Source organism: Cetorhinus maximus, chromosome 21 (assembly GCF_964194155.1).
Source record: "Cetorhinus maximus chromosome 21, sCetMax3.hap1.1, whole genome shotgun sequence".
In the NCBI taxonomy this organism is placed as follows: Eukaryota; Metazoa; Chordata; class Chondrichthyes; order Lamniformes; family Cetorhinidae; genus Cetorhinus; species Cetorhinus maximus.
This window is the reverse complement of record NC_135899.1, coordinates 41,240,565-41,264,514: the sequence shown is the minus strand read 5'-3', so window position 1 is coordinate 41,264,514 and position 23,950 is coordinate 41,240,565. Positions and strand designations below refer to the sequence as shown.

General features: G+C 44.0%; 1 protein-coding gene across 2 annotated transcripts in view; it reads left to right on the top strand.

The window, feature by feature from the left end:
- Positions 1-23,950, top strand: part of LOC144695847 (nuclear GTPase SLIP-GC-like) — a 222,811-nt gene that overhangs the window by 6,976 nt on the left and 191,885 nt on the right. For both annotated transcript variants that reach the window (XM_078566877.1, XM_078566876.1), the window contains exons 2-3: positions 654-717; positions 7,802-7,909. In XM_078566877.1, coding sequence (XP_078423003.1) covers positions 675-717; positions 7,802-7,909 — 151 coding nt within the window. In that variant the 5' untranslated portion in view covers positions 654-674. The remainder of the gene's footprint in view (positions 1-653; positions 718-7,801; positions 7,910-23,950) is intronic.

Genomic DNA, 23,950 nt, shown 5'->3' with positions numbered 1-23,950 from the left:
TAAGTAGAATATTACATTTTTCTTTTATAGTTTTAAATTTACTTTATTTCAAAAGTTAGTTCATTTACCAATGTAGGAATTTAGCAATGTAAAGTATTTCAACTTACAGGCTATAATGTAGTAATGTTTTTTTCTGATAGGGAAGGTTCTACAGAATCTAACTCCAGTTTTAACATTGATTCCTGTGGGAATGTATGTTTCACTTAACGTTGTTACACTTATAGTCGCAATTTTCGGGAATGCAATCACAACTTTCAGTGAGAACTTGCTGTGCTTTAAAACCTGTAACATCTCTAATATTTCCAGTTGTCGTGAAAGACCATTGACCTGAAATGTTAACTCTATTTTTCTACACCCATGTCTAGCCTGCTTGAGTATTTCAAGCATTTTCAGGTTTCTAGTATCTGCAGTATTTTGCTTCCCGCAATTGTAATGATGTCAGCCTACAACATGAGGGTTTACTGAAAAGTATAGCCCCCACTAATTTCTAGAGATTTTGGACTGATTGAAGAACTGAGAAAAGTTCAAATAATAGAAAGAAGATGAGTTGCACCAAGAGTCTACAATCAGGTTTGCTCAGGTGCTGTTAAATCTACAGTCATCTTCATGCTGAAGTATACTGTTGCCTAATAATAGAAATGCTTTTCTTTCAGATCAGATTTCAGATCTATACAATGGAGTTGGCTGATTCAGAGAGAGCCACCAGCAATTCCCCAGGTACAGCTCACTGTGTTACAATATTGAGCTTTTTACTTTTTGATGCAGAAAATGATTGGGTCCTTGGTTCATTCAAGAAAGACCACCCTCTGCACTGCTCTGGGGAGCTAAGTGACAAATACTACTGGAGAGGCTGACGAAAGTGTGAGATCACAGTGGTGGCATGGCCCATTTATCATAGCTTCAGTTTTGTACGGAACTTATATCCATCCAGTGTAGAAAACTGCTCCTGGCTGCATCCGGAACCTGCCTCTGACTCCTGGGCTCAGTATAGCTCAAGCCTGGGAGGTTAGACTCATTGTCTCTGATGGACCTGGCACTTGGCATGAGCCAGATTCAACATACAGTAAGTTCTTAAAATAGAAATAAATGAAGATACAGTATTTACTTTTGTACTTATTGGTACACATCAATTGGTGCTTATTTATGTTTAGACTTTAATTTCTGTTGCTACTTATCTCTGATACCTGGTACCTCTTCGTTTGAGCCATTGCATCAATATTTGGAGCAAATAACTGTCTTAGATAAAACACGAAAACCACATGTCACAAGAACTGTGCTCCAATTACTAACCCTGGAAGTGTATCCTATAGCCTCACCACTATGTGTGTGAAGAGATTTCTCCTACTCTGTAGTGTAAATATCTTACATTTCATCTTGTTTCTGTGGGTCCTTTTTTCATTCTTTCATGGGATGTCAGTGTCATAGGCAAGGCCAGCATTTGTTGCCGATCCCTAATTGCCCTTGAACTGAGTGGCTTACGAGACCATTTCAGAGGGCAGTTACGAGTCAACTACATTGTTGTGGGTCTGGAATCACATGTAGGCCAGACCAGGTAGGGGCAGCAGATTTCCTTCCCTAAAGGACATTAGTGAACCAGATGGGTTTTTACAACAATCGATGACAGTTTCACGGTCATCATTACTGAGACTAGCTGTAGATTTCAGGTTCATTAATTGAATTTAAATTCCACCAGCTGAACCCATGTCCCCAGAGCATTAGCCTGGGCCTCTGGATTACTATCCAGTGACATTGCCATTGTCCACTCCTCATCACCATTGATTCTTCATCAACTGGAAGCTGTCTGCTTTTATCTACACCATCCCAGCTTTCATAATTTTAGACATTTCAATCATGCCACACTGGAATATGTGTTGAAAATGAGAAGAATAAGAGAGTGAACACAAGATCAGGAGGCTGAGCCACCTACTATTCTGGTCAGGAATGCTCCCTTTCAGCTTGACCTTGTTTACTGCTGATGTGTTATGAAACATAACTGGCTGTTTCAGTGATCATTAGCTATAAGCTGCAGGTACATAACACTCACTGCTACGCACATCTTCATCTATGCAAGGCCTTTCATCCTCACTAGAACTGTTTTCAGCACCAGGATCATTCCCCAGGTTCTCTGATTCCGGTTTTATAGCCTAAAACGTAAGTGAGTTGGTTTTGCAATGTAAGTGGTTCGAGGATTTAGTCTCAGAGTGGAAACTCATTGTCCTCATCCCAATCAACTTCACTTACTAGCTTTGGGTCTACTTTTGAACTCTCTTTTTGCAGCCTTAGTATTTTGCTCATTTTAATGCTGGGGAATGTTAGATCTCTCCCCTTTGAGCCACTTCTGCTGCTCCATTTCCCAGATCCACTTTTATGGCTTGACTTTATAATTTGAAAGGGTGTTTTCCTGCAGAGCAGAATTGCTGAGGCTACAGGTTAATGTGTGAAGGTGACTGAAGGACGTACACGAGCTGTGATTCAAACCCAACGAGTGGATGGAATGACAGTGGGAGAAAGTCAAGCTGTGATTGGAGGATCTACAGCACCACTGTGGCGGAGAGAGGGAGGTACTGGGGCTCAGAAAACTGCTTCAAATCCTGGAAAACTGCTCCAAGTCCTGGGAAATCGCTACTAGATGCTGCAGTCTCGGGAGCCACTGACTCCTGGAAAACTGTTCCTATCTGGGGTACTGTGTGTATTTTGGTCACTGCACTGCAGGAAAGATGTGAATGCATTAGAGAAGGTACAGAGTAGATTTATGAGGATGTTGCCTGACTGCAGAGTTTTAATTATGAAGAAAGATTGGATACGTTGGTTTCTTTTCTTAGGAACAGAGGAGGCTGAGTGGAGATTTAATTGAAGTGTTTAAAATTGTGAGGTGTTTAGGTAGAGTGAATAGGAAGGTCCTATTTTCCCTGGTTGAGGGCTCCATATTAAGGGTGTATAGATTTTGGGTAAGAGGCACGAGGTTTAGAGGGGATTCAGGCAGAAATTTTTCATCCGGAGTGTGGTGGAGATCTGGAACTCATTGCCTGAAAGGGAAGTAGAGACAAAGACCCTCACTGTATTTAAAAAACACTTGGATATGTGCTTCAAGTATTGTAAGCTCTAAGGCAACGGGCCAAGAGCTGGTAAATGGAATAAGGTAGATTGCTCCTTCCTTTCTATTTATTTACTTCCATGAGTTCACTGCCAGCCCCGGGAGATCACTGCCAGCCCCGGGAGATCTCTGCCAGCCCCGGGAGATCACTGCCAGCCCCGGGAGATCACTGCCAGCCCCGGGAGATCACTGCCAGCCCCGGGAGATCTCTGCCAGCCCCGGGAGATCTCTGCCAGCCCCGGGAGATCACTGCCAGCCCCGGGAGATCACTGCCAGCCCCGGGAGATCACTGCCAGCCCCGGGAGATCACTGCCAGCCCCGGGAGATCACTGCCAGCCCCGGGAGATCACTGCCAGCCCCGGGAGATCACTGCCAGCCCCGGGAGATCACTGCCAGCCATGGGTGATCAATGCCATCCCCAGGAGATCACCCCTGGAATCCTTGGACAGACTGTCTTTAGAAACTCCAGGACTCCAAATTCAGCTGTTAAGGTTTTGTTGGGGCAAGTTGGTGGCACTTGGGAAACCAGTTGGTCTCTGAGCAGAGATTTGTGGGCTGGATAAAAATGCGCAACAAGCCAGATCCGATTTGACACAACCCTCCCCACGCCCAAGCATACGGCATAGTCCTGTTGCCATGTGATGTGTTTGGCTGGGTTGCTCGGATTGTACTGAGCTCCAAGTGGACATTAACATACATTGCAATGCAAGGAGTTTATTGGCTCCTGTTTACCTGGAGAAGGATGAACATCACACCATAATCGGTTTCTACGACACTGGTTATTTTCAGGTTACCAGTGAAATATCTAGCCTTGTTTTCATCCGGTAACAGATGACATACAGGGAGCAAGCACTTTGTAGTGGACCCCTCACTTTTCTGAGTAGAAATTTCTGAGTTGCAGATGGTGCCATGTATTGTAAGTTCCCAATTAATACTCCTTTTAACCACAGTGAAGGGTCCTTGTGCTGTTAGTAATTGAGTTAATGCAGCTAGAGGTTGAACAGCAGATATAATTATTACAATTTATAATTTGAAAGGGTGTATTCCTGCAGAGCAGAGGAGCTGAGGGTACAGGTTAATTGTGAAGGTGACTGAAGGATGTACACGAGCTGTGATTCAAACCGAAGAGCAGACAGAATGAGATTGGGAGAAAGTGAAGCTGTGATTGGAGGATCAGTGTGCAGGAGAGAGGGAGGGACTGGGGCTCAGGAAACTGCTCGAAGCCCTGGGAAATTTCTTCCAGTTGCTGCAGTCTCAGGATCCACTGTGATTCATGGAAGAATAGGGACCGAGGCTGGGCTGTTCTCTTGCCAGCTCTTGTCAGTTCCTTGAACTTCTGCAGCACATGCTGCAGTCCTGGGTGAGAGATGACACTGAAAGGACATTAATCAACTTGCAGAATGGAGAGATAATTGGCAAATGATGTTCAACACAGATAAATGTGAGGTAGTGCATTTTGGTGGGAAGAATAGGAAGGTCACTTATTACTTGAAGGTGCAAGTCCATGTGAGGTAGAGGAACAAAGGGATCTTGGAGTACAAATGCATCAATCACTAAACATTGCCCCATGGGTTAACAAGGCCCTTCGAAAAAACAAACCAAGCCTAGGTTTGATTTCTAGAGGATAGAATTGAAAAGTAGGGAAGTTATACTAAACCTGTATTGAACCTTGGTTAGGTCACACTGAGGGCACTGTGTGCAGTTCTGGTCCCCATATAAAAAGGATATAGAGGCACTGGAGAGGGTGCAGAGAAAATTTACAAGGATGATACCAGAAATGTTTAGGTATACGTATCAGGAATGGATTGACAGGCTGGGTCTCTTAAGGGTGACTAAATGGAGGTATGCAAAATTCTGAAAGGTTTTGATAGAGTTGTTACAGAGAGAATGTTTCATCTTGTGGGGAAGAGCAGAACTAGAGGCCATCAATATGAGATAGTCACCAAGAAATCCAATAGGGAATTCAGAAGAAACTTCTTTACCCAGAGAGTGGTGAGAATGTGGAACTCGCTACCACAGGGAGTGGTTGAAGTGAATAGTGGGAGAAGGGAATAGAAGGTTTTGGTGATGCAAGATGGGAGGAGGCTGGAGTGGAGCATAAACATCAGCATGGACTGGTTGGGCTGAATGGCCTGTTTCTGTGCCATTTATCCTATGTAATCCTGTGTACATAAGAGTCAATTATATTGCTGTAAGTCTGGCATCACTAATGGGCCAGGCCAGAAAAGGACAGTATATTTTCTGCCCTAAGGGACTTTAGTGAACCAAATCAGTTTTTACACCATCCAGCAGTCCCTTCACAGCTACTCTGTACATTATTGGGCTGTGTTTTAATCACTCTCTACATTATCAGTCTATGTATTTAAAAGATTGGTAGTGCTCAAAGTTGAAAAGTCCCTGATCCAGATGGAATGCATCCTAGGTTGCTGAGGAACATAGAAGTGTAAATTGCAGTGGCTTGGCCACAATCTTCAGTCTTCCATATACATGAAGGTGCTGCTAGAGGATTGGAGGATTGCAAGTATTTACAAAAGACAAGAGACAAAAGACAAAACCCAGCATTGACAGGCCAGTCAGCCTTCAGAATTGGCTGAGGGACAGAAAGCAGAGAGTAGTGGTGAATAGTTGTTTATCAGACTAGAAGGCAGTGTCTCCCAGGGATTAGTACTAAGACCACTACTCTTTTTGATACATAGAAGTAACCCAAATTTGAGTGTTGTCTTATCCCGGTATATTATGAACTCTCAGTTAATACTTTGAAAAAACTGGACACAAACAGACTATTAAAATGGCCATTGCAAATCATGTGACCTTTGGCATTTGAGCTTCGGACAGTCCCAAATCTCAAGCAAATACCTAATTAAATATGGACATTCACAGGCATCTGGGGAATTCACACATCACTTTGTTTAAGGATGGGTGAACACAAAATAACTATAGAACTGCAGCTGGTCTGTCTCACTCTTTCACCCTGGACAAATGTGTGTAAGACGGATGTGAATGGATCCTATCAACCTTCCATTGTATGGTGATGGTTTTCTTCATCCAAACTAAACTGAGTGAGTCTCAAGTTGTCAACTCACAATACAGGATGATTGGGATCAACATACACACCACTTTTTGTTTGGGAAAAGGACTTTGAACTTGTGGAAGTCACCTGATGAGGGAACCATTTTGTCTGCTTTTAAAATCAGCAAGAAGCTGCTTGCATACAGAAGTTCAACCAAAAGCCATTGAACTAGTTGCAAGCCATCAAGCAGCCAAGGTAATCAACAGCAATACCTCATAAGTGGGAAATCCCAAGAGAAGGACTCCCCCAACCGTTACCAACTTCGAGTTCATCTGAAAACCAACTTCCTAGAAATTCAATTACAAGAAACCTTACTGAGAATCCTTCGCTTTACAAGACCATCACTTCAATTTTAAAGCATCAACTTCATCTAAGAAACTACAGGCCTTCCATGAAAGGGACTGAGATAATTATAAGCTCTTAGCAGTATGTTACTGTGTGTGTGTGTGTGTGTGTGTGTGCATGTGTGTGTAACATTGTTTATTTTTTGGGATAAGTGGGTAAGAATAAATAGCTTTTATTTAAAACTCTCAAAATGTTTGCTGCTGGAATTATTTAATTGGGACACTCACTCTGAGGGTAAACACACCCCTCTTACATACAAACACACAGATCAAGGAGAGTAAAAACAAATAAATTCTTTGCGTAATATAAAGGACATAATTTCAGAGTTTGCAAATGACACAAAACTTGGAAATGTGGTAAGCATTGAGAAGGATAGTAACAGGCTTCATGTGGATATAGTCAGACTGATGAAATGGGCAGACATGTGGCAGATGAAATTGAATGCAGAGAAATGTGAAATGATAAATTTTGGTAGGAAGAATGAGGAGAGGCAATGTAAACTAAATGGTGCAATTTTAGAAGGGGTGATGGAATGCTGAATCCTGGGATCGTTTTTACATAAATCTTTGAAGGTGGCAGAAGTTAAGCATAAGACTATTAAAGCATATGGGATCCTTGGCTTTATGATTCGAGGCATAGAGTTAAAGCAAGGAAGGTATACTAAACCTTTCTAAATCCCCAGTTAGGTCTCAGTACTGTGTTCTGTTCTGGGCACTACACTTTGGGAACAATGTCACGGCCTTAGAGAGGGTGCAGAAGAGATCTACCAGAATGGTACCATGAATGAGGGCCTTCAGTTATGTGGCAAGGCAGAAGAATCTGGGGTTATTCTTGAAAGAGAGAAGGCTAAGGGGAGATTTGATAGAGGTTTTCAAAATCATGAAGGGTTTTAATAGGGTAAATAAAGAGAAACTGTTGCCTGTGGCAGAATGGTTGATAACTAGAGGCCATAGGTTCAAGGTGATTGGTGAAAAGAATCAGAAGCAACATGAGGAAAAATAAAATTTATGCAGCAGATTATTCTGATCTGCAATGCTCTTTCTGAAAAGATGGTGAACGCTGATTCAATAATAACTTTCAAAAGGAAATAGGATAAATACTCAAAGAGGAAAACTTGCAAGGCTATGGAGAAACAGCAGGGGAGTGGGATAACTCTATCAAAGAGCCAGCACAGGCATGATAGTCTGAAAGGCCTCCTGTCCTGTATCATTCTGTGATTAATAGATGATGGTATTGGATGATGAGAACAAAGGTCGATGGAATGGTAAATTTTTAAATATTAATCTTCAAAGGTGCCAAGAGAAAGATGACAACTGAATCATCAGGGAGAAAGAGGTACAGAGGACGCTACATCAACAACTCTTCTATCACAACAGAAGATCAGCAACTGTGGGAAAACTGTGAGTGTAAAAATTTGGGCATTTTAGCTGACACATGGGAGAAGGAACTAGGATAGTTATCTTTTCATTGTTATGAAGTGGGGTGTTCTAGTTATTAATGAAACTGTCTAATCATAATATTGGATGTAAGAACATAATAAATAGGAGTAGGAGTGGGCAGTAGGGCCCCTCGAACTTGCTCTGCCATCCAGTAAGACCAGGGCTGATCTTTAACCACAACTCTACATTCCTGCTTAATCCCCACATAACCTGATTCCCTGAGAATCCAAAAATTATGTTAAACTTTGCACTGAAAATTCTCAATGATTGAAGATCCACAGCCCTCTGAAATAGATTATGAATGAAAAAAAATTCTCACCTCTGTCCTAAATCCCTTATCCTAAGGCAATGTCCCTTAGTTCTAGACTACCTAGCCAGGAGAAACAGCCTCTTAGTATCTATCTTATCAAGCTCTCTCAAAATCTTATGTTTTGATGAGATGACCTAATTGTTCTAACTCCCAGAGAATGTAGAAAAGTATAGGCCTGGTGTACCCAATTGCTCATCATAGGACAACACCCCTCAGCCTGGGAATCAATCTAGTGAACTGTCGTTGCACCTCTCTCAGGCAAGAATTTCCTTCCTTGGATAAGGAGACCAAAACCGTACATGGTGCTCCAGGTGGTCACAGCAAAGCCCTGTACAACTGCAACAAAACGTCCTTATTCTTGTACTCAAATCCCCTAAATAAAAGCAAAATACTGCGGATGCTGGAAATCTGAAACAGAAACAAAAAATGCTGGAAAAAACTCAGCAGGTCTGACAGCATCTGTGGAGAGAAATCCACAGATTTCTGTCTGTCTCTACAGATGCTGTCAGACCTGCTGAGTTTTTCCAGCTATTTTTGTTTTTGCCCTTTGTAATAAAGGTCGACATTCCATTTGCTTTGCATTTACATACCAAAAATAGTAGGCTAATGAGAGAATAATTAAGTATCATTAATATCATTAGAGGAAAAACACTAAGGAAACTAATGGGATTAAAAGCAAATAAACCCCTAGGCCTGATGGGCCTAAATCTGAGGTTTCTAAAAGAGGTGGTTACAGAGATAGTGGATGTCTTGGTTGTGATGTTCCAAATTTCTCTAGCTTTTAGAATGGCGCTGGTGGCTTGGAAGCTGGCAAATTAACATCACTATTCAAGAAAGGAGGGAGAGAAAAAAGGGAGAGCCACAGACCAGTTAGCCTAACATCAGTTGTTGGGGAAAATGCTGGAATCCATTATTAAGGAGGTGTGGTAATATACCTTTAAGAAGAATGTTATAATAGAACATCACATGATCTTATTATCCAATGACAGGGTAGCATGGGCTACTTTAGTAGTCTGTAGCCTGTAGTTAGTAGTGAGTAGCTTGGAGTAAGAGTCTGTAGTGTAGAGATAAGGGTTTAGTTGTAAGTACACAAGTGTAGCTGCTAAGTTCCTTAGTAAATAAATAGAATGTGTTCTACATAAGAACTGTCTGCTGATCTGCTATGTCTATGGTACCAACTCGGTCATCCTGAAACAAGTGTGCAACCCGGATCCATTATTCCAACTAAACTAGTGACAAGGATCCAACAGGAGGTATACGAATAGTTGCTTGGTAGTATAGAAATAAGAGACATGCTGTTGAAGCTTTTCATCTTGCACTCATCAGGACAAATGCAAGAATGCCAAATTTGAAAGGGAACAACAAATTATACAGCATGGGAAAAGGGTGTTCATTGGTTGGCAAGTGAACTCTAATTGATAGAGGCATTGCCATGGAGAATGCAGCAGAGAACTGTTATCCCACAAACTTTTACTTAAATTCAAAACATCAAGTTGACTCTGTTGAGGCATTGCCATGGGGAGTGCACCAGCGAACAGTTCTCCCCCATGCTTTTGTTTAATTAAAAAAGACACAATTTCTTCTGTTTGCAGAGGACAAGGCCCTGGGTTTGAATATATGTAGCTTCTGGCACGTGTAAGTGAGCACACCGTGGGCTCAATTGATCATTTTAAATTGGCTGTTGGCGTAATTCTTAGCACACTCGAGATTGTTCAGTCATCATATCTAATGTTGGACACTGTATTCTGAGTTTTGCAAGCATGGGCTGGTTGAGTACAATCAGTTTTCTACCTGTTGCGAACAGCCAAAGGGACATGATGTTTGATATGATCCACCAGTTATCGAGGCATATGGCCTATATACCTGGCATCACACCAACACTGAAATTCATACACCACATTACTCATTTGTGTGGTAGGCACAATGTCTATTTGGCTTGACAGCAGAATCCTGTTCGTGGAGAATGCCACTCGTGTTGCTACTGCATAGGAGCAGCGTGAAACAGTACCTGTTGGTCAGATTTTTGAGACATCTCATACTTCCAGTGTAATTTGAGGTAAACTGGGCACTTTTCAGGACTGAAAGTGGTGGCCTTATGCCCATTCCTGAGTTTGCACAATATATAATGAACAGTGATTCAATCAGGGTGGCAATTATCCTGCAGGATAGCTTTGAAGCACCCTATTTTGGCATCAAGTTTGCATGGTGAGCAAATGCTTTGGGCCCAATTTATGAGGTTGTAGATCAGGCCAGTCATATAGCACATGGAGCTGTAGGAATCCCAATGCGTATATTGACCAGTGAAGGTAGGCTTGTGGTAGACAGTAGTAGAGATCCCATTAGTGAATTTCTCAACCAGCACATCGAGGAAAGGGAGCTCTTAGGCTGCCCCATTTCAAAGGTGAATTTGAGCATAGCATGGAGCCCATTAAGGTGTGTAAGAAAATTCTTTCATGCAGCTGCAGATTCAAAAATAGCAAATGTATTGTAAAAATGCAAGGGGTAGAGAGTTAGGAGTCATTCATCGAAAGCATGTTTCTTGTGGAAACTGATGAAGATGTCAGTGAGAGCTGGACCTAGAGGGGCTCCCATGGCAACACTATCTATTTGGGTATACATGGTGTTGTTAAAGCTGAACTCCACTACATGAGTTGCTGAGTTCATAAGTTCAATGAATACAGATTCAGACACTGGTGGAACATCTAGATTGCAAATGATATACCGACATGGCGCAAATGTCTATTGCTTCCCATTGGGCTAGCAATGTTGAAAGAGCACATGGACATAGCATTGCTATATGTAGACCATGTATTGCGCTTTTCTCAATTTAAAAAAAAGCTTGGGATAATAGTTCCCTGGTGTATTCCCCATGGCAATGCCTCTACCAATCAGAGTCCGCTTGCTGAACAATCAGCACCTCTTTTTTCATGCAATATAAATTGCTGTTACTTTTGAAATTTTGTATTCTTGTGTCTGTCCTGATGAGTGCAGGATGAAAAGCTTCAACAGCATGTCTCTTTTCTCAGCAATATTATGGAGGTGTTAACTGGGTGCTTTGAAAATCATTGGACGGAATTTTCCGTGCCCACTGGCAGCGGGTGTGATAGGTAGTGTGAGTGGACAATATGGCACGATTGGTTTCACGACAGCAGGAAGGCAGATCGTGATTGTCCACTCGGCCCACCGACAGCGGGGCCGTGTTTCCCATCATCGGTCATCGGGAACCTCATTGTGATACATCAGCACATCATTATCAGGCCATCCTGCCAGGCTCTTGTACCCCGGCTGGATCATCCGTCCACATCGGTGGGAAAGCACGTCGACGTGTTTCACAACAGCACAGAGGCGACGGGTACTTGACAGCTTCACTTTGGGGGAACTGGAGGTGAGTGAACAGCAACATCCTGCAGAGCTCACCAGGGTCGCCTGTTGCTTTGCAGGTGCCAAGTGGTCAGGGTTCAGTGCCGCCCTGCCTTGGAGGTGACTTGTGAAGGTGAGTGAGAGTGCAGCCTTGTGCAGCCCTGCCTCGGAGGTGACTTTTGAGGGTGAGGGGGAGCGGGGGGATAGGTGCAGCCTTGCTGTTGAAGTGATTGGTGGCGGTGGGGGTGGGGGGGCAAGGCCAGCCCTGCTGTTGAATATAGCGCACAAGAATTCAGGGTTGGGGGTGGGGTGGTGGGGGGTAGGGTGGGTGAGGGAAGTGGCCACGCATTCAGGAAACCTGTAGAAAGTGACCATTCCTCTGCAACTGAGACAGTTCAGGCACAGCCACAGTGATGCGATTGGGGTCGGGCTCCTAGCTTATCTGACCACTCAAGCAATGCAGAGACATCAAAGCGCCACCAAGCTCTCCAGAGCTTCCCTGCACCCCACACCCCCCTTCCCGGCAACGACTGCAAATTCGTGAGCACTTTAGTGGACTGTGGAGCAGCTGGACTGCACACGTTGTACAATCTCTTTGCTAAAGCTGGCCATGTAGCAGTCACTGTTGGAGGCGCTCACAGCCCCTTGCAATCTTCGCATTCCCGGTTTGGACCAATCTCCCCATCGCTCAAACTAACAGGGCTGTCATGCAGCGCACTAGTCCCTGGCCATCCAAGTGCTGGTCAGCACTCTCCAGGAAGCGTTAAGGGGCTATCACACTTAACCAGGAGAGGTTCTTAGTACACTCATGCTAACCACGTGTCTCTCTCTTTCATCCTGCTGGAGGAGTATATCAGGATCATGGAGCCTGGTGAACTAGCTGTACGCCTGATGGCCTACAGAGCACGAAGAAGATGGAGGAGAGAGTGACTGAGGCTCCTGGCTGTGCAGAGGCAGGATCAGCAACCTCAGGAAGATGGGGCGGCTGGGGCTCCCACAAGAGCCACAGTGAGCCGTTGCAGGCTGGCTTCTAGCTAGACCCAGGGTCTATCGACGCTGCCTTTCATTCCTGCAGATGACCGAGAACCAGTGTCTCCAAGGACTGTGAATGTCTAGGGAACTGGTTGCTCACATCATCCAGTTACTACAGGACTTGGTGCCAAGGGGACATGGAGGACATCCACTGCCTGTGGCTGTAAAAGTGGCCATGGCGCTCAATTTTTATGCCAGTGGCTTCTTTCAGGGCTCCACAGGTGACCTCTGTGGGGCCTCTCAAGCCTCCACCCACAAATGCGTCCATGAGGTCACGGATGCCAATCTTTGTGCGGGACAACTTTGTGCATTTTGCCCGGGACCAGGAGAGCCAGGATGCAACAGTGATTGGATTCACCCAGATCTCGGGTTTCTCACAGGTGCAGGGTGCGATCAACTGCACTAATGTGGCGCTCAGATCTCCATCACAACACACGGTGAACTACATCAACCACAAGGGCTTCCATTCGCTGAATGTGCAGCTGGTGTGCGACCACCAGAAACGCATCCTGCAAGTCTCAACTACTTTCTGTGGTAACGAATACCACAGGCTCACCACTCTCTGGGTGAAGAAATTTCTCCTCATCTCAGTCTTAAATGGTCTACCCCATATCCTCAGACTGTGACCCCAGGTTCTGGACTCCCCCATCATCGGGAACATCCTTCCCGCATCTACCCTGCCTAGTCCTGTTAGAATTTTATAGGTTTCTATGAGATCCCCCCCTCATTCTTCTGAACTCCAGCGAATCTCTCCTCATATGTCAGTCCCGCCATCCCAGGAATCAGTCGGGTGAACCTTCGCTGCACTCCCTCTATAGCAAGTACATCCTTCCTCAGGTAAGGAGATCAAAACTGCACACAATATTCCAGGTGTGGTCTCACCAAGGCCCTGTACAATTGCAGCAAGACATCCCTGTTCCTGTACTTGAATCCTCTGGCTATGAAGGCCAACATACCATTTGCCTTCTTTACCGCCTGCTGCACCTGCATGCTTACCTTCAGCGACTGGTGTACAAGGACAAACAGGTCTCATTGCGCATTCCCCTCTCTCAATTTATAGCCATTCAGATAATAATCTGCCTTCCTGTTTTTGCTACCAAAATGGATAACCTCACATTTATCCACATTATACTGCATCTGCCATGCATTTGCCCACTCACTCAGCTTGTCCAAATCACACTGAAGCATCTATGCATCCTCCTCACAGCTCACCCTCCCACCCAGACTTGTGTCATCTGCAAATTTGGAGATATTACATTTAATTCCCTCATCTTGCCTTTGACAAGGTCCCACATGGGAGGTTAGTTCAGAAGGTTCAGACGTTTGGTATCCATGGAGAGGTTGTAAACTGGATTCGAAATTGGCTGTGTGGGAGAAGACAGAGAGTGGTAGTGGATGATTGCTTCTCAGACTGGAGGTCTGTGACTAGTGGTGTGCCTCGGGGATCTGTGCTGGGACCATTGTTGTTTGTTGTCTATATCAATGATTTGGATGATAATGTGGTGAATTGGATCAGCAAGTTTGCTGATGACACTAAGATTGGAGGTGTTGTGGACAGCGAGGAAGGCTTTCAAAGCTTGCAGAGAGATCTGGACCAACTGGAAAAATGGTCCAGAAAATGGCAGATGAAATTTAATGCGGAAAAGTGTGAGGTGTTACATTTTGGAAGGTCAAACCAAGGTAGGACATACACAGTAAATGGTAGGGCACTGAGGAGTGCGGAGGAACAAAGGGATCTGGGAGTTCAGATACATAATTCCCTGAAAGTGGCGTCACAGGTAGACAAGGTTGTAAAGAAAGCTTTTGGCATACTGGCCTTCATAAATCAAAGTATTGAGTATAGGAGTTGGGATGTTATGGTGAGGTTGTATAAGACATTGGTGAGGCCAACTTTGGAGTATTGTGTGCAGTTCTGGTCGCCTAACTACAGGAAGGATATCAGTAAGATTGAGAGAGTGCAGAGAAGATTTACTAGGATGTTGCCGGGTCTTAAGGAGTTGAGTTACAGGGAAAGATTAAACAGGTTAGGACTTTATTCCTTGGAGCGTAGAAGAATGAGGGGAGATATGATAGAAGTTTACAAAATTATGAGGGGTATAGACAGAGTAAATGCGAGTACGCTCTTTCCACTTAGATTAGGAGAAATAAACACAAGAGGACATGGCTTTAGGGTGAAAGGGGAAAGGTTTAGGGGGAACATTAGGGGGAACTTCTTCACTCAGAGAGTGGTGAGAGTGTGGAACGAGCTACCATCTGACGTGGTAAATGCGGGCTCACTCTTAAGTTTTAAGAATAAATTAGATAGATACATGGATGTGAGAGGTCTGGAGGGTTATGGACTAGGTGCAGGTCAATGGGACTAGCGGAATAATATTTCGGCACAGACTAGAAGGGCCGAATGGCCTGTTTTCTGTGCTGTAGTGTTCTATGGTTCTAAATCATTAATATATATTGTGAATAACTGGAATAACTAGTCACTGCCTGCCATTCGGAAAAAGACCCGTTTATTCCTACTCATTGTTTCCTGTCTGCCAACCAGTTTTCTATCCATCTCAATATACTACCCCCAATCCCACGCGCTTTAATTTTACATGCCAATCTCTTATGTGGGACTTTGTCGAAAGCCTTCTGAAAGTCCACATCCACTGACTCCCCCTCATCAACTCTACTAGTTACATCCTCGGAAAATTCCAGTAGATTTGTCAAGCATGATTTCCCTTTCATAAATCCATGCTGACTCTGTCAGATTTTGCAACTGTTTTCCACGTGCTCAGTTGTTAAATCTTTTATAATGGACTCTAGAATTTTCCCCACTACCGACGTCAGGCTGACTGGTCTATAATTCCGTTTTCTCTCTGCCTCCCTTTTTAAATAGTGGGGTTACATTAGCTACCCTCCAATCTGTAGGAACTGTTCCAGAGTCTATAGAATCTCGGAAGATGACCACCATCCACTATTTCTAGAGCAACTTCCTTAAGTACTCTGGGATGTAGATTATCAGGCCCTGGGGATTTGTCGGCCTTCAATCCCATCAATTTCCCCAACACCATTTCCCTACTAATACTGATTTCTTTCAATTTCTCCCTCTCACTAAACCCTGTGTTCTCTAACATTTCTGGTATGTTATTAGTGTCCTCCTTTGTGAAGACAGAACCAAAGTATGTATTTAGTTGGTCAGCCATTTCTTTGTTCCCCATTATAAATTCCCCTGTTTCTGACTGTAAGGGACCTACATTTGTCTTCACCAATCTGTTTCTCTTCACATACCTATAGAAACTTTTACAGTCAGTTTTTATGTTCTCTGCAAGCTTACCCTCGTACTCTATTTTCCCCTTCTTAATCAACCCCTTGGTCCTCCTTTGCTGAATTCTAAATTGCTTTCAATCCTCAGGTCTGTTGTTTTTTCTGGCCAATTTGTATGCCTCTTCCTTGCATCTAATACTATCTCTAATTTCCCTTGTAAGCCATGGTTTGGCCACCTTTCCTGTTTTACTTTTGCGCCAGACAGGAATAAACAATTGTTGCAGTTCACCCACGTGCTCTTTGAATGCTTGCCATTGCCTATCACCATCATCCCTTTAAGTAACGTTTCCCAATCCATTATAGCTAGCTCGCGCCTCATACTATTGTAGTTTCCTTTATTAAGATTCAGGACCCAAGTCTCAGAATCAACTACGTCACTCCCCATCTTGATGAAGAATTCTATCATATTATGGCCGCCCATCCCCAAGGGGCCTCGCACAACTAGTTGCCAATTATTCCTTTCTCAATACACAATACCCAGTCTAGGATGGCCTGTTCTCTCGTTGGTTCCTCAATGTATTGTTCCAGAAAAACATCCCGTATACACTCCAGGAATTCCTCCTCTACGGTATTGTTACTAATTTGATTTGCCCAATCTATATGCATATTAAAGTCACCCATAATTACAGATGTTCCTTTATTATATGCGTCTCTAATTTCCTGTTTAATGTCATATCACAGACTCGCAGCCATTAAACTTTAGAAGCAGCTGATCTTTATCCGCCTTCAGCACCTGAGCCCTTCAGGAGCTGGAGCACAGCATCAGTGGTCACTAATGCAGGTGTGATGGGAGCCAGCCCCACCTTCAAGGTGCTGAGAGCACACAGAGAGAATGAGAGAACTCTGTGGCGCCTGCCCACTACATTCTGGCAACAATGACCAGCACCGCCGAGGTGCAGGCATCAGTAATGTTTCCAGGGAGTGTAAGGTCAGACCATCACTTTGGTTTGAAGGTTGCACAGAGCACAGGGAAGAGGCCCTGAACTGAGGCACCTGCCTTTATCTTGTGCAAAAAGGCTTCACATCTGAGTGACACGAACACTGCTCATCAGAACAAGGAGCCATAGGCAGGGAGACATTCTTCGGAGTTTATTGACAATAGTGAACATTTTGTACAAGTGATTGACACACGTGCCCCGGCTGTGCAACTAATTCTCCTTAACTTAAGGAGCTGTGCTTATTTTATCCCTCATTTTGTTACTTTAGTTTAATTGGTTGACTCCAAAAGAGTTAATTCTCCTTAACTGTCCTAACCCTGCTGCTATGTCTTGGTGCTCCCTGGACATCCACAACGGAGGTGGAGGCAGCCTGCTGACTGTGACGGTCTGTCTGTGATGACTTTGGCGGGTGTACTCTGGAGAGCTGAGACTTAGAGGGCCCTGGCCTGCTTTCAGGGTCCTGCTGTGTGACAGGGTCACCCTCCTCAGCCTGTGGAGCTAGAGCTGCTGAGGTCACAGGAAGAGGGGAGTCGGATGGGCCGGACACTCTTGGAGTCACCTGGATGGATGGACCTGGAGTGTTCACCTGCGGATCCTCCTCCCTATGGGTGCCTGAGGGCCCCAGGCTGACTACTTGAGGAACAGGGGTATCTGGAGTGAGATCATGCTTCCCCGCACTCGTCTCGCATACACACTGTTGGAGGCCAACAATGGCATCAGGGATGGAGTTCAGACTGTGCAGCAGTGCAGGAGTGACATCCTGGACCAAGGCCTCCATGGCGGCTGCCATCTGGCAGTGCTGACCTTGGTGTGGACTCCTCCATCGTGCCTTGCAACCTAAGGAGTTCAGTGGATATCCCTTCCTGATGTTCCCGAGCTTGCTTTTGCAGCTCCAGCAACTGTGACATGGCCAGGTTCAGAGACTCATCATCTGACTTGGACTCAGCAAATCTCTTGCCTCCAGCAGTCCTCCGGGTGCCGGACACCTGGGAAGTCACTGCCACCGCCTGCTGTAGATCAGAAAGTGCGATGTGCTCACCATATTGTGATCCTGGGGCTACTCTAAAGGTAGGTCCCACCGAGGTGTGTGTCTCTGTGCTGGTGGAGGGTGTGGGTGAGCGCTGTGACGGGACTTCAGGGAGGGTGCCTCTAGATTCCCCTTCAGAGGTTTCTTTGGGGTTTGTTTGGAAGCCCTGGGTATGGACTTTGTCGGCTGTTTGGCAGATGTGCCTGTGAAAGCAAGAGGAGATAATTAGTGTATGGCAGTGGCCTGTGAAACAGGACACATCACGCATAGCATGGTTGCCTGATGGATGTTGCACTAATGGATCCTCACTTGGTAGAGCAGCACCGACCTCACCGTCAGCACAGGACCGGTCCAGATCCTCGCCGGCCAGCTGGATGGCTCTGTTTCACGGTCCTTGATTTCGGGCATTCCGCCACTGATCTGTGACCTCTCCCTCTTGTTGTGTGTCAGCTTGTCCTGCACGGATAGAGATGGAGAAAGTGTAAGCAGGACACCTGCTGGGCCAGATGATAAGTATGCCTGGCCTGTGCAGGTGGTGAGTGGCCCCATGGATGGGATGAGGACAGTGATAGTGAGTGTGAGAGAGTGAATGCTGATGTCCCCTGCACTGGCAGTGAGTGAGGGCCCTGTGGATGTGTGATGGGCTTGCGAGTGTGTGAGTTGAGTGATGAGAAGAGTGACTTACCCTGGCGGAATGGAGGCGATCGTTCATCCTCTTGTGGCACTGGGTGGCTGTCATCTTCTGAAGGGCGTTGGCACTGACCACCGCTGCCACCGCCTCCCAAGCCGGATTGGTCACGTCACTGCCCATCCTACAGCCAGAGCGGGGGTATAGGACATCCCAGCAGGCCTCCACGACATCCAGCAGTCGCTTGAGGGACCTGTCATTAAACCAGTGGGCTGCAGTCTTCTTGCCTTTGAGGGCCGTGTCTCCCGGGCAGCAGTGAGGAACTGGACACAATGAGCACTGCGCTTGCGGCTGGCCTTTAAACATGGCGGCCAGTTGATGCAGCGGTGGGGCGATGGCGGGTGGGTGAATGAGGAGCCCACCCACCATGGAAATGGTGTGTTTCCTGGGAGTGCATAAATAATGAGGCAGGATCGGGACGATACAGCGTGAAAACCCGCCATCAATGTCAGTGGGTAAATGTTGTTTTACCCGCTCGCTACCACAATTAGCACAAATCTGGGAAAATTCTGCCCATTATATGATTAGGCAGAGTCAGCTTAGTTTATGAAAGGGAAGTCATGTCTGTTTTTCTATTCTTTCAACCAACGTGAATAACCTTACACTTCTCCATATTACACTCCACCTGCCACCTTGTTGCCCTCTCACTTAACCTGTCTATATACCTTTGTCTTGTCCTCACAGCTTGCATTCCCACCTAACTCATTAATATAGATTATAAATAAATGAAGCCTCAGCACTGATCCTTGCAGCACTCCACTAGTAAAGTCTGCCAATTGATAATGGTGCATATATCCCTACTTTCTGTTTTCTGTTTTATTTTATGTTCTCCATCCATCCTTATATATTATCCCGAAACCCTTTATCTTGTGGAACAACCTTTTGTGCAGCACCTTATTGAACACGTTTTAAAATGCCCAGCCAAGGGAAACAATGTCTCAGTGTCTACTCTGTCAAGCCCCTTCATGACATTGAATGTTTCAATGAGATCACCTCTAAACTCCAGAGAATATAGACCCAATTTGCTCAGCCTCTCATCATATGACAACCTGTCATCTCAGGGACCAATCTAGTGAACCTTCGCTGTATTGCCTTCAATGCAATTATATTCATCCTTAAGTATGGAGACTAAAATTGCAAACAGATTCCAAGTGTGGTCTCACCAAAACCCTGTAAAATTATTGCAAGACTTCTTTATTTTTCTATTCCAACCCTCTTGCAATAAAAGCCAATATGCCATTTGCCTTCCTAAGTACTTGCTGTACTAGAATGATAACTTTTTGTGTTCCCCATGCGAGTACACCGAAGTCTCTCTGAACATCAACATTTATAAGTTTCAAGCCTTTTTAAAATGATAGTTTGGGACAAAATAAATAGTCACTTGGACAAATGCAGATTAATCAAAGAAAGCCAGCATGGATTTGTTAAGGGCAAATTGTGCTTAACTAAGCTGCTAGAGTTTTGTGATGAGGTAACAGCAAGGGTTGATGAGGGTAAAGCTGTTGATGTGTCTACATGGACTTTCAAAGATATTTCATAAAATGCTGCACAATAGACTTGTGAGCAATGTTATTGCTTAAGGAATAAAAGGGACAGTTATAATTGCAGAATCACATCTGACATTAGACAACACCAGTGTGATGCCAGGTATGTAGGCCGTGCATCCCAGTGATGGGCTGATCGGATCAAACAGCATGTTTCTTCGGTTATTCATAATGGGCAAAATACAGATCACGCACAACCAGCCAGCACTTTTAAAACCCAAAACAAAACCTCAACTGTTAGACATGATTCTGGATTGGGCAGCACTTGCTGAATAATTCTGAGTGTGCTAATAGCTACACTAACAGCCAATTAAAAATAATCAGTCAAGTTCGTAATGCATGGCAGAAGCGACATACATTCATATGCAGGGACCTGTTCACTGCAAACAAAAGGAATATGTTGAATCCTTGTGGCTTTTTAAAAATTATCCAGAAGCTTGGAGAGGCTGTAGTGCCTTGTTGCTTTCCCCATGGCAACACCTTGGTTCAACTTGCCAACAAATCACCATCCTTTTCTCTTGTAGTATAAATTGTTGTGATCATTTGAAATTTGGCATTCTTGCCTTTGTCCTGATGAGTGCAAAATGAAAGCCTTCGGCAACATGTCATTTTTCGGTAATATAAAAGCAAGAAAGTTATGTTAAACCTGTGTAAAAAAAACTGGTTTGCCCTCAATTGGAGTTTTGCATTCAGTTCTGGGCACCACACTTTAGGAAGGATGTGAAGGCATTAGAGAGAGTGTGGAAAAGATTCACGAGAGTTGTTCCAGGGACGAGGAACTTAAGCTAGGTAAATAGGTTGGAGAAGTTGGAACTATTTTCCTTGGAGAAGAAAATGTTCAGAGGAGCATTGATAGATGTATTCAAAATCATAAGGATTCTGGACAGAATAAATAGGGAGAAACTGTTCCCGTTGGTGGAAGGATTGAGAACCAGAGGGCACAGATTAAAGGTAATTGGCAAAAGGAGCAATGGTGACACGAGAAAGTTTTTCATGCAGCGAGTGGTTAGATTCTGGAATGCACTTCCTGAGTGTGTGGCAGAGGCAGGTTCACTTGAGGCTGGATCATCATCTGAAAAAGAAAAAAATGTAACGCTATAGGGAAAAGGTAGAGGAGTTGGCACTCAGTGGATTACTCCTACATTTGCTCCTGTTCTGTGTCTGTTTTCACTGTAGAAGACTTTGAAAATTTCCCAAAGATACTTGAAAATCAATAGGTGAATGAGAGGGAATAACTTAGAACAATCATCATCGTTAGGGAAAAGGTATTGGGAAAATTATTAGACCTAAAAAGCTGACTAGTCCTCAGAACCAGTATTCTAGGGTCTTAAAAGAAGTGGCTGCAGAGATAGTAGATGCATTGGTTATAATCTTCCAAAATGCCTTAGATAGGAAAAGTCCCAACAGATTGGAAAATAGCAAATGTAACACCTTTATTCAAGAAAGGATGGAGACAAAAAGCAGGAAACTATAGGCCAGTTAGCGTAACATCTGTCATAGAGAAATTTCTAGAATCCAATATTAAGGAGGTTATAGCAGGATACTTAGAAAATCGCAATGTGATCAGGCAGACCCAATATGGGTTTGTGAAAGGGAAATTATGTTTAACTAATTTATTAGAGTTTTTTGAGGAAGTCACAAGCAAGATGATAAAGATGAACCTGTAGATGTGGTGTGCTTGGACTTTCAAAAGACATTTGATAAGGTGCCACATCAAGATAAGAGCATGTGGTTTAGGGAGTAACATATTAGCATGGATAAAGGATTGATTAGCTAACAGGAAGCAAAACATAGGCATAAATGGGTCTTTTCGGGTTGGCAAGCTGTAACCAGTGGAGTGCCACAGGGATCAATGCTGTGGATTCAACTATTTACAATCTACATCAATAACTTGGATGAAGGGACCAAATATATGGTAGCTAAATTTGCTGATAGCACCAGGATAGATAGGAAAGTAAGTTGTCAAGAGGAGGTAAAGAGTCTGCAAAGGGATTGAAATAGGCTGAGTGAGTGGTCAAAAATTTGGTAGATGGAGTATAATGCGGGAAAATGTGGACTTGTTCATTTTGGCAGGAAGAATAGAAAAGCACATTGGAGTTAGCAGAATTGAAACATATATCAGAACCTGAGGGGACTTGGTAGGGTGGACACCAGGAAGATGTTTTCTATTGTGGGGAGACTAAAACTAAGAATATGAGATCTCCCATTTAAAAGGGAGATGAGGAGAATTTTTTTCTCTCAGAGGGTCATTAGTCTGTGGAAGTCCCTTCCTTAGAAAGCAGTGAGGCTGGGTCACTGAATTTATTCAACATGGAGTTAGGTGAGATGGTGGTGTAGTGGCAATGTCATAATGCTAATAATCTGGAGGCCTAGGTTAATTCTCTAGGGGTATGGGTTCAAATCCCCCACCCCCTCCCCCCGTGACAACTGGTGGCATTCAAATTGAATTAATGTATTCTGGAATTAAAAGCTAGTCTCAGTAATAGGGTCCATGAAATTGTTGTAAAAACCCATCTGTTTCACTAATGCACTTTAGGAAAGGAAATCTGCCATCTTTATCTGGTCTGGCCTACATGTGACTCCAGACCCATAGTAGTGTAGCTGACTCTTCAATGCCCTCTGAAATGGCATAGTGAGCCACTCAGTTCAAGGATGACTAGGGATGGACAACAAATGCTGGCCTTGGCAGTGACACCATATCCCATGATTGAATAAATAAAAAATGTTGGATAGATTTTTGATAGTCAAGGGTTTGGGGGCAGACAGGAAAATGGACTTGAGACCACAATCAGATCAGCAAGATCTTATTGAATGGTAGAGCAGGCTCGAAGGGCTGAATGGTCTCCTCCTGCTCCTAAGTCCCAGGTTCCTACATTCCTACAGAAGGCCAGCACAAACATGACAGGCCGAATAGCCTCCTCCTGCGCTGTAACCATTCTATGATTCTACGAAAGCATTATACATACTCATCTTCCGGACCTCCTTTGCCAATTTGATTGGTCCAGTCCATATGAGGTTTAAAGACCCCCACAATTATTAGATCGCCTTTGTTAAAATCTCCAATAATTTATTGTTTAATGTTTTGTCCATGTACGTATTTTGTTTCTGTCTTCACAGTGGATGACATAAAAAGTAGTATGTCATAAATGATCAGCTGTCCTTTTTTACTAACATGCAGCTTGATATTCATTCTTGATCTTGCACAACTTAGAATTATCAGAAAGCAAAGCATGATTTTTAGAGGCAAAAGTGAGGGAGGAACTTACAGCAATCACTATCACTAGAGAAAAGCAATTGGACCTAAGGCTGACAAATTCTCCAGACCTGATGGCCTGCATACTGAGCCTTAGAAGGCTGCAGATATAGCAGATGCATCAGTTGTTATCTTTCAAAATTCACTAGATTCTGGAAGGGTCCTAGCAGATTGGAAAACTGCAAACGTAACACCTCTATTTCAGAAAGAAGGGGGAATAAAGCCGGAAACTACAGGCCAGTTGGCCTAACATCTCTCATTGGGAAAATGTTAGAATCCTTTATGAAGGAAGTAGGAGCATGACATTTAGAAAATCATAAATAGTAATAGAATCAGTATACAATCAAATATAAAATCAATGTTCAATCAAGCAGAGTCAATACAATTATTATGAGCATCATGTGATGTGGTGGGAATGTCATTTCATGTCATGTCATTTGCTGGGAATGTCATGTCATGCGTTGTGAATGTCTTGTCATGTCATGTCATGCCATGTCCAGTTCATGGAATATCATGTCATGAAATGTCATGTTCTGAGAATGTCATG